At 35.0% G+C, this 12,191-nt stretch overlaps 1 protein-coding gene across 21 annotated transcripts in view; it reads left to right on the plus strand.

The window, feature by feature from the left end:
- The window catches only part of LOC105330944 (ankyrin repeat domain-containing protein 36C), a 70,607-nt gene that overhangs the window by 36,338 nt on the left and 22,078 nt on the right, over positions 1–12,191 (plus strand). For all 21 annotated transcript variants that reach the window (XM_066082888.1, XM_066082887.1, XM_066082886.1 and 18 more), the window contains 4 exons: positions 9,763–9,975; positions 11,218–11,402; positions 11,665–11,797; positions 11,953–12,132. In XM_066082888.1, the coding sequence (XP_065938960.1) occupies positions 9,763–9,975; positions 11,218–11,402; positions 11,665–11,797; positions 11,953–12,132 (711 nt within the window). The remainder of the gene's footprint in view (positions 1–9,762; positions 9,976–11,217; positions 11,403–11,664; positions 11,798–11,952; positions 12,133–12,191) is intronic.

The raw sequence follows: 12,191 nt of genomic DNA on the forward strand, positions 1-12,191 counted from the left end.
TAGTGCCAGGGATTATCTCACTTTGATTGAATTTGTCTGAATTCATTTGATAACACAGGAAATTAACTCATAGATTTTATGTGTGACTGTGTGGATTTACCATTCTGTCAGTGATGGGTAAGAATGTAATTATTATTGTTTATACAAGGTGGCTAGTACCGGTAGACTTCTTTGAGATCAGATCAGATCGAACGCGCTCAACAAAATGAAAGTTTCTTTCACTCTGTGTACCAAGAACTGGATAATATCAATAGTCAAGTAATACCGGTAATGCATTAATTTAGCTTTCTGTTCAATAATTATTTTGAAAAAATATATATATTTTGATATTGAACTAAAATTATTATGGATGGTTTCTCTACTGTTTTGCTCTCACGCTGAAAGTTTTTACCCCTTCATCAATGTGTTTCTGTATGGTACCTTCAAATGTTTTACTTTTTCGTAACTGTATTTGGACAGAATTAAAACTTGGTTTTAAAAATACAACAAGGCATTTAAAACCCACTGATAAATATTAGAGTTGTTCATGAGGGGGACTGCTTTTAGAAATTTTCAAATGAAATCCAATTCAATGGTTTTGATCTAATTCAAGTTGATGTAATTAATGATTGGCATTACGTGAAAATTTCAATAAAATCCAAGGGTGTTTTTTCAGTATTTTTATTTTAACTTGAACTTTCAAGCACTTCCAAAGTCTAGTACTTCACTGCTGTAATAATATTGTTCGTGCATGCACGCTTTCAGCACGCATACTGTGTGTAAAAATTTGGCGTGGATATAAAGGGCTGTTATTCCGTCTCTGTTGTTCAGTATGACAATATTTATGCTGAGAGCATTCACAGGTTATGTGGACTGGTCAATAGTTTTTCTATCCCTATTGATTTAAGATTTTTTCCTTGTGGGCTTACTAGGAAACAGGGGGCCAGTTTATTCAGGTCAGAAAGGGTACCATTGGACCAGTGTTATAGCCCTGTGTTTGTAGAAATAAATATTTGTGTGTAATTTACAGTGAACAAAAATACTCAAGTGCGAATTTAATATTTTCGTTTGAGGGATTCTCTGTTTTCGTCTCTTGTAATACCAGGTTAGTTAAATTTACGTTAGAGATCAAAAGTCGCCTATCTAGGCTCTATGGAATTTAATTTGTTTGTTCTGTGTTGTGACATATCGTTACAAATATTATTTCTAGAGCTATTTGGATATTATTGTGTGTGGGTTATTGTACTGTGTTGACAACAAACCTCTCTGTCCCAATATTCAACAGAAAATCTGACTCGTCCCTGACACCGAAATAAAATACATCTTTATTGCAATTTCTAGATGTATTTATTTATTTCAAAATTGGGTTCTCAGTTGATTGAATGGTTCAAGCAGGCATTGAACACAGCCTTTGGTGCCTAACATCTCACTCAAATATCGGTTACAGTAGTTGATAGATATTCTAATGTTATTGGGAACTGGAAAAAACTTTTGTAGCTCTTTGATCCTTTAACATGTTACAACAAACTAATGATACCATTTTTATCCCCCAAACGCTACTGAGATTAAGTTCTTTCACTGTGACCTATTTAAGGGCATTTTGAAACTTTTTTATTCTCATCATACTTACCAATTTTAATTATTTCATGGATATGTTAGAAAAAAGAAATTACTTTTATAGAATTAATTCACTTAAAGATTCAGAAAATATATATGTTTGGCTATGCAAGATCATGTTAAGAGTAAAAGTATGATAGGGGTTTGAGAATAAAGTTAGAACGACCATCTACATAGATATGTTTACTACTAAGGTGACAAAAGGCCTATAGTTATTGCGAATAAATTGTTAGCCGAGCACAGATGTTTGGTGATTTCTAAAGGGAAGCCAGGATTATTATTTATTCACAAAACACTGCAGAAATTTGCTGGGTTGTTGATCTGTCAGTGTTTAATTGTTGTCATCAGTGTTTACTTGTTGATCTGTCAGTGTCTAACAGATTGTCAGTGTATTTACTGGTTAATCTCAGTGTTTACTGGTTGATCTGTCAGTGTCAACTGGTTGATCTGTCGGTGTTAACTTGTTGATCTGTCAGTGTTAACTGGTTGATCTGTCAGTGTTTACTTGTTGATCTGTCAGTGTTAACTTGTTGATCTGTCAGTGTCTACAGATTGTCAGTGTATTTACAGGTAAATCTCAGTGTTTAATGGTTGATCTGTCGGTGTCAACTGGTTGATCTGTCGGTGTTAACTTGTTGATCTGTCAGTGTTTACTGGTTGATCTGTCAGTGTCTACAGATTGTCAGTGTTAACTGGTTGATCTGTCAGTGTTTACTGGTTAATCTGTCAGTGTTAAATGGTTGATCTGTCAGTGTCTACAGATTGTCAGTGTATTTACTGGTTAATTTCGATGTTTACTGGTTGATCTGTCAGTGTCAATTGGTTGATCTGTCAGTGTTAATGGGTTTATCTGTCATTGTCAACTGGTTGATCTGTCTGTGTTAACTGGTTGATCTGTCAGTGTTTACAGATTGTCAGTGTTATCTGGTTGATCTGTCAGTGTTAACTGGTTGATCTGTCAGTGTTAACTGGTTGATCTATTGGTGTTTACTGGTTGATCTGTGTGTACTGGTTGATCTGTGTGTACTGGATGTCTGTGTGTACTGGATGTTTGTGTATACTGGTTGATCTGTCAGTGTCTACAGATTGTCAGTGTCAACTGGTTGATCTGTCAGTGTTAACTTGTTGATCTGTCAGTGTTTACTGGTTGATCTGTCAGTGTTTACAGATTGTCAGTGTTAACTGGTTGATCTATTGGTGTTTACTGGTTGATCTGTCAGTGTTAATTGGTTGATCTGTCAGTGTTTACTGGTTGATCTGTCGATGTTTGCTAGTTGATCTGTTGGTGTTAACTGGTTTATCTGTTGGTGTTAACTGGTTGATCTGTCAGTATTTACTGGTTGATCTGTCAGTGTCCACAGATTGTCAGTGTTAATTGGTTGATCTGTCGATGTTTGCTAGTTGATCTGTTGGTGTTAACTGGTTGATCTGTTGGTGTTAACTGGTTGATCTGTCAGTGTTAACTGGTTGATCTGTCAGTGTTTTCAGATAGTATGTCAGTGTTTACTGAAGATCCTCAATAGGAGAGCTGATTTATTCACCAACAATGCAGGGCACACAGCTCATGTAGTGTCACACCACAGCGGTCCCTTCAAGGGCAGATAACTCACCTCCTATCTTGATCTTCTCTTTGTTTACAAACAATATGGCCCTAAACACAAATGCAGTAGGATGTTAATTAAAAGCCAGAATTCTCAAGGTCAAAGCAGACTATCCAGAACTTATATTTTTTGCAGAATTGTTTTCCTCTTATCAGAACTAGGTCAATGATCTTTAGCATTGTTATTCCATAAGATTATGCTTTAATATTTATCCGATAAATACGCTAGATTAGGATTAGCAGCAGAAGTTCCAGATTAATGGTGATAATCCCTGATCAAACCTTTAACACATAATGTAGTCATTAGACGACATGTTATTTAAAGTTTGTGATCTATTGTTACCCTTACATAGTAAAACTAGCCGAGTAGTGTATTGCAGGCGCATGCAAGTTAAACCTTACCCGTTCTGACTGTGAGTACAGTGATTGTTAGAGAGTGTTAGAGGCTTTAACGGTTTCCTTTGTCTTGTTTAATCCTTAGAGAGGTACATGTATATGCAAAGAATGTATCATTTGGTAATCTGCTTGCATTTGTGTTTGTGTAAAACTGCAGTTATGCACATTACACAAAGACTTGTCAGAGTTCCTAGCTGGGATTGTCAACTGTAAATGATACTTCTTTAGAGTTATTGCCCTTGTTCTATCATTAGCAGTTGCTTTATTAGCTTTACTTGCTGTTGGTGTGCTTATCACATGAAAGGAATTTGTTCAAAGGAATCATGAGCAGAAACCTCTCATTGAAACATGATGTCTTTAAGAACTATATATTTATTAAGATGCATTCTCTACCCGTATAAATGCATATTTCTTACCACAGACATCGAATAGCTTCAAATTCAAATTCTTTTTTCAGTGTGTCAATCCCATTGTAACTATTTTTACTAGACAGAAATCACAATCATGTGACACTAAACCAATGTCCAAAACAACTTGGTTTGTTTACATGTGCAATTTCCGGATGAGATTTAATGGCCTGTAAATTGATAGGTGATGACAGCTATGATGCGTGAAACCTTCCGTAAGATGAAATTTCGATTAGCTCTTTTTATTTCCATTGTCATAATCAAAAAGTAAAGCATCTATTTTGAGTCACAGTCCCACTTTAACATTATATTACTGTACAAAAAGAAAAAATTTTGCTGAATTTTAGCTTAATTTAACTATTCCACCATGCCATATTACATCATATTTCATCTGATCATTATGATCTCTGTAGGAAGAACGAGATTCTTGTGGTAGGTACTTGCACAAGAAATATATGCCTTGCTGTGTAAAGATATGATAGATTTATAGTAAATTAAGAAATCTTTACTGTAAATTATTTTTCAGCAACAATTTAAAAGCAAAAAAGGTGATTAATGTATATTTCAGAAGAAAAATTCAAGTTAAAAAGTTCACTGGGATATGAACTTGGTTGGTCATAGAATCAAATCAAAGGGCCTCTCAGAAGATCTTATCATATACCAACCAAGTTCATATCCCGGTGAACTTTTTAGCATTGTTGTTATTACTTATATAATTTTCGTTTGAAAAAGGCAAACCATGCAGAGTTATTAATACAACCATGTTTTAATGTTCATAATAATGCAAGCATTAAGCGCATGCAGTATTCATTGTGACGTCATTGAAACCATTCACATGTAATTGAATGTTTTTGCTATTCTTTCTAATTAGGTTCATATAAGGAAGCATACTTGCAAATGTAAATATTAATTTTTATATGACAGAAATGCAGCTAAATTAAAACTCTTACAAAATTAAAGTAAGTCTTTTAAATTAAATGTATAAGTATCATTCCTCATGGCTGATTGTTACCCATACAATATTAATACATTCAGGGATTCCTCTCTTATTTTACAGTAAGAGTGGATAATTGAGTGGAGCACTATGTTAAAAAAAAAAATTGCAGCAATTTTGTTTACAGAGGGGTACATAAGCTTGGGATTGTAGTAGCTAAAGGGGGAGCTAGCACCTGTCTTAGAGAATACTGAATACGGAAAATACTACAGGAGTCGCTCGACTTGCCTAAACATAATGTTTTAGATCAACAGTCTGAGTGGTTTAACTGTTAAATCTTGTCTTAATACAACCAGTCATTGTCAAATGTGAGAAAAGTCAGGCTATGCGTGATTGTTCTCTAATGTCATCCGCAGGTGTACAGCGGGTAGGGGGCCAAGGGAGATAATCTCAGGCCTGGCGGTCACTTGTTAAAGTATGCATTAGTCTTCTGCTTATTTTTTGTAATGTTTAATGTTTTTTTCAGAATCTTTCTTATAATAAAAGTCCATCTGATAAATATAACATTCTCTAAGAGGTTTAAGGAGGCTCTGTTTTCGTTTGTTTCCCTCCATGTTAAAGGCCGGAGGAAATGGAAGAATGTGAAAACTTTAAAAATATTTATTGAACTTATAACCAAGTATGTTGAAAGAGTTTTCTTGATTTTAAGTAACACTCTATGGTTCATATAATCCTATTTAAATGTACAGCCTTTGCACTGTAACAATCACTTTTAAGTTTGTAAGGTGACTGATTTTATTCAACATCATGTACCGTATATCATGTAATTTTCGTACTGATCTAGTTTTTGCTTTTTTCGTGATCTTTTTTTAATACGCAGAAATTATATATCCTCAATCATTTTCTATTTTGAATTTCAAAAAATGACTAACGCAAATTAAAAATGTTACAAATTTTTCCCATTTTCGCATATTTTGTGACACGCAAAAAACCCAGCTGACGTACAGCAACTATCAAAATTAAATGAATGAACTCTGTAGTTTTGGAGATAAAAAAGTGCTAATGAATATCCACAACCTGGATGATTGAGCTTCAATAAGGCTAATATACAGGAGTGGGCTCGCCAGTCAGCTTTGCTCGGATTTATGATTGTATGTCCTGGCCCTGGGGCCATAAAAGTTAGATGAGATCACTTTTGATCTCAGTCTCACTTTTACAAAAGGAACATATAGTGGAAAAGTGAGACTGAGATTGAAAGTGAGCTCATCTAAGTTTTATGACCCCGGGGCCAGATCCGAGTGCTTCTTCAGTGCTCTGTGCCAATAATGTTACTAATTGTCATTTGATGTAATAATAATGGAATTTGTATAGGTTAATTGCCAATGGTAAATATAGTACATATTATTTATAATGCAATGTGATTTATGTAAAGAAATAAGTTAGTCGATATATCATCTATGGCTAGCGTGAACCAAAGTCTTAGGAATTACATAAAGAAAGACTATACAGAATTATAATGTAGGACTTTCAATAAATGCATTTATAAAGTCAGAGACTTGACATGCATGGGATCCTTAACCGTATGTTTATCAGTTGCCCATGTATATTGTTCATAATTTGTGAAAATATTTTAATTTAGAAATTTTCGCTTTATATATATGCAAAATACTTCTGAAGTTAATTCTTGACTTTTTAAGCACCAGGTTGCATAAGCTCTTAGGTATTTGCTTAATGATGTGGGTATAAAAATCTTTTAGCACAAATTTTTGCCAAAACTTTGGATCAAAATTGTTTTGCTTTCCATATACAGCTAGAGAAATTTGGCACTGTCTGAAATTGGCCAAATCTGTTCCAACATTTTATTTAACTTGATTGAGCTCAATTCAGATTTCATTTACTCTTACTACCACCCTGAATTCTGATTCAATTAAAATTCACTGTTTGAATTTAAGCTGATTACACATTAGAGCTATATTGCTGACCTAATATTTGTACAACTTTGCAGAAGAACTTGACAGTGAATTTGGTCTAGATTTGCAGGACCTGACTGCTATATCAGACTTTATGCTGGACTATTTAGAGTCGATACACTAATTTTGGGTCGGACTTTTTCCGTTGAATGGACTGTATCAGTGTCAGCCCTGGCGTCATGTTTGTTTTACGTAGCTCGGAGTTTGTTTTCCAAGATTAGCAGTGTGTAAAATTTGCATTATTGAGCAGGAACGTAAACTGAGTCGACTATTTCTCTGCTTCATTACTCCAGGGGAATTGTTTTGAATCCCGTGCGCCAATTGACACACCTCTATAAGTACCCATTTTGTCTGTGTATGATTTAGTGGACCTTTTTTTCAGGGCAAAATACAATCAATGCTTCTTTTGAGGGGGGTTATGCATGTGGTATTGGTGAATGGCATTTAGTATGGATTTACTAGTATTGAGCTCGTCTCCCAAAATTTGTGTTCTTTTTTCGGAGATAGGAACATCAAATTGACAGCCAAATAAGCTGGTATCGTAACATGATAAAAAGTTCTTTTCACTACCTGGGATTTAAACTGATCACCTATCGGCATTGGGTATTTTATTAATATGTGACAAGACAGAGAAGAGGTAACTTCTAAAGCATCAGAGAGATACTTAACGCACAACTCGTCCATTTGAATCGTGTGATGGCCAGAATTTGCTCCAAAGATGGGCACATTCATCATTATTTGAACCACAATGGGGGGGATTAGTGTTGATAATTTTTTGTGAGGGACTCATTTTAAGATATTGGAGGATTTGACACGATTTAAAATGACAAATGGACATTGAAAGAGATAAAGGGCTCAGTTTAAATACACAACATTGAAATCAGGAAATATTTAAACTGATTGCAATTTACTTCTTTAAAACGTGAAAAGGAATTTTCATTTTAATGTGGGAGCCTTTAGAACAGTGATTTTAAAACCATTGAAGAGCGCATATTAAAATTGCTTGCATTTATTTAATCATTTGAATGGTTATTACATGCAAACTAATTGAGTGCATGTTGCCCTTGAACTATGGAGTATACATTTGACAGAACTGGATGTGCGGATCTGTTATCCAGATACTTAAGGTTAGTTTTGCTGTGAATCCGGACCAGAAAATGTTCTGGTATTGGCAAAAAATAATAAGTTTTCTAAAGTTGGCCGGAGGAATTTTTTTTTTGATAAAACATGTATAAATTTTGAAATCCATATATTAAATAAATTCTTTGATAAGAATTTTAATGAATTGAGCATTGAATTTAACAGATTTGTAATTTATATTGCTACACAGTGTATTCATGGTGTATGTATATTAATGCATGTTCAACAAGAGATATGAGATTTGACACTTAAAGTTTTCTTGCTATTTAAATTCTTGTGACCAGGGAATAGTTATAAAGGTAAATTCATTGTCTTTCTAGCTGAGGTTAAATTGTCTTTCTCTTTCATTATGTCCCTATGATTATATTATCATTGTGTGTAAATAAAAGAGTTACTGAACTGACAGTTTGCATTGAAGAGAGAGAGAGAGAGAGAGAGAGAGAGAGAGAGAGAGAGAGAGAGAGAGAGAGAAAGAGTGTTGGGAGCCCCTTGTAGATAAGTGCTTGTATATCTGGGAATATTAAAGGGACTTTTGACTTTCTTTTGCCCTGTTTGAAGATTAACAGTGTTTGTAATTTGCAAGATAAACTTTTTCCTTTATATATATCATAAATATTGATTTAGACAAACACTGGGTCAGATAGTTATAATTTACACTGGTCTACGACAGCATTTCTGTTTTAAGCCGGTCACGCGATCAGTATATAAATATTGATCGTAATTATAGGAACATTTCCGCAACAATGTTTGCAACAGCAGTGCTTGTTTTTTTATTTTGGACCCCCAGAATAGAGAGTGATGGAGATTGATTATCGTTTATGCATTAAACCAGTAATAAGCCTTAGATATCTAATATACATTAACTTTATCAGGTGGAGATGGTTTCATATTTCACCGCTTTATTATTAATGACAGGGGCTCTGATATCGGGGAGGGGGGGGGGGGGGTTGAAAGGTGATGCGGTGTGGATAAATTTGTTAAAAAAAGAATAATTTCAGGTGATCTAAGAGCCAGTACTCTTTATACATGTACTAATTACATGTACTAATTATATGTACATGTATTACAAATTGTGTGTCTAACAACCAATTATTATAGATTTGTGTATACATGTTTTAATGTGTTAAGTCTGACATATTTTTGGTTTACTGGTCCAACTGGTTGGAGGGGGGGGGGGGGGGTGTCCAAAGTCTGGACTCTTTTGATTTTTAATTTTTTGACTGTACTTAATCTCTGAGAGATTTTAGTCAGCTTTTGATATTAAAAACGCTTAAATCTCTGCAAATCTCTGTGTCCGTGTCCTAGTGTTCTTACTCTTTATGATATTGAACAAAGAAGATTTTTATCATGTAGTGAGGACATATGTTGTTTTGAATGAGTCAATTAAAGGATTTTAATATCAGGACTTAAATAATTGCAGAAAAGATTAAATGACCTCATATTAAGTAGAAGTCATTTAAGTTTTATCAATTTAGTCACTTCAAAATTTTTAGTCTCTCTCCCCCTTTTCCCTCTGTCTCTCTGTTTCTCTCTCTCTCTGTTTCTCTCTCTCTCTCTCTCTCTCTCTCTCTCTTGCTGACTTTCTCTTTTCTTTTGGAGTATTAGTAGAACTATGAATACCAAATGTTTATGTAAAGAAATCACTTCACAGCAGCACACGCCTCAGTTTCACTTTTTTTGCATGTCGCCTGATTTCCCTGTTTTTATTTTTCGTCACAGAGACACTGACATACATGGGGGACAGAAGAATCGCCCCGAGGGCCCGGCCTTCTCCCACAACCACAGTGTAGGCGTCAGCTCCTTTAGCTCCTCCCCTGCTGTCAATCACAGGCGACCCAGCCCACACATCACTATAGGCTCCTCCCCTCCCAACATGCACAGCGATGGCATGAGTGTGGATGATGAGGACTCCGTCGACTTTGATTTTGACAGGTATTTTGTTTAATTTTTTTGTACTACACCACTTATTTAGCTGTTATTATTTTTGAAAAGTTTAAAGGGACTTAGACGTGAGTTTTGAGACATTTTGTCATTTGCACATGAAGGTTAAGAGGTATAATTTTTAAATAAAAATTCACATGCACTGCTTTTATTTCATTGGTTATTCGCCTCAGAATTGATGTTTACAATGACTTACTAGTATTTGTTTCCATTCTGATGATGAGTTTTTGCTATCACAAATCACAAGAGATACTATTTATTTAATGTAAATTTACTTTCAAATTGTCAAATTATGCCATTCATTTACAGTTAATTAATAATAAAAAAGAGGATTTGAAAGTTTCAATGATTTTACATAAAGATACATTAAGTTTCTCACTGGGTGTGGATATGTTACGACATATATGCATACGCATCCATTGACATGTATAAATTGAAAACACCAAAATTATCAATATAGGGAAAAAAGCACATTCTTATGTATGGGAAGGTTTAAAATGCAAAGAAACAAATTTAGACAAAATTAATACATGGAACAGGCTCTGTTAAAAGTGTCATTATTGATGAATATTTTGAATGTTACTTTGAAGATGCAAATGCAAGATTTCAAAGTGCTCAATAAAGGTAATATACCAGTGAGAATTAGTGAATATCTTCTGCACAGCAGAGTACGGGAAACTGTAGGAGGATGTAGTTTGACGTATGACATCACAATAAAGTCAACTGTGTCTTTTGGCACAATTTCAAATTTTCTCCTACTTTTATGATGTCATTTATTGTCTATGACATCATAATCATTGATTCTGTCTAGAACACCTTGCATCAAAGTTTTCCCATAATAATGTGTTCTATGGATACTATGTAAACAATACTCAAGGATCGGGTCAAACATGGAAGGTATGGAATAAGTGTGTTTTTTGTAAGATGGGGATATTTTTGCATTTTTACATTTTAGCTCTTAAATTTCCAAATAAGGGTTGCATTTGTTTAGATATCATATTACAAAGAAGTTGTATTATTTTCCAAAAAATATGGTGTAACAATTCAAGATTTAGAAACTTTGAGGTGGGTACTTGCACAATGACAAGTAATATTCATTATGTATGAATCAAAATGTCTTGTTTTGTATACAGATAAGATAAAGAACTGTGAGGATTTTAATTTTATATCATTTAGTAATTTCTGTATTTAATAGTTTTATTATTTCTGTATGATATAAATCCTGTTCTTCAGACCTGCAGACAATATGGGGAGTTATCTTCGGGGCCTGCCTGGGGGTAACTACGGGCCGTATCGAGGGTTAGATCTGCCTGACGATGATGCCTTCTCCTACACCTCCACAGAGAACGGAGACAGCATGATCTACCAGAGTAACACTCCCTACGGCAAGGACGTCCTTGCCTCCATGAACCTCTCAGGTCAGGGTCATTGCTAAGGTCAAAAGTCACTGTGTGAGACACATTGATGGAGCTTTGTCACTGAATTTAATGTAATTGTGTTATTTCCTAATACACTGATTCAGAAAATGACTTGGACAAGTTTTGATCATGACTTGGACCAGGGTTTTTTTTATCAATGAGCAAATTCATCTTGGAATATCTGACCTTTTTGGCTGACAACATGAACATGTTGTAACACAGAGAAGGGAGAGATTGATATTAAGCCTTGGTTCGGTTGTAGATCCAGCCACGGTGCTCAAACTCCAGGAACACATGCACGAACAGAACAAGAGGCTGGACCAGGAGAGGAATGTCAGAATGACCCTGGAGAATAAGATGAGGTCACTGAGCAAGGAGAAGAACGAACTCATCAAGTAGGTCATGGGTCAAGGTCAAATCCTGATTGTCCAGGGATTGCTGTTTTGTACCATAATTATCTGTTTATTTCAACAGTAATCTAAGTTTTGTTCACAATCACTTTTACATCGCTTGGGTTGGAATCTCTCATGTATGACTTTCTGTTTTGTAGGAAAATAGACAACTTGAGTCAGACTCGATCCTCCCTGGAGCAGACCAAACTCGACATGGAGCAGAAGATCCGCAATCTCGAGTACAATCTCAGTGAGGAGGCTGAGATGAGAAAAAATGCCGAGACGCTGCTTGGTAAAACCAAGGATCAACTAACTCGAAAAGAGGAACAGTTTACGAGGTAAACAGCAGACTCAGTGACAAGATGTAAACAACAGACTCAGTGACAGGGTCTCATTT

This window comes from Magallana gigas, chromosome 4 (assembly GCF_963853765.1).
Source record: "Magallana gigas chromosome 4, xbMagGiga1.1, whole genome shotgun sequence".
Taxonomy (NCBI): domain Eukaryota; kingdom Metazoa; phylum Mollusca; class Bivalvia; order Ostreida; family Ostreidae; genus Magallana; species Magallana gigas.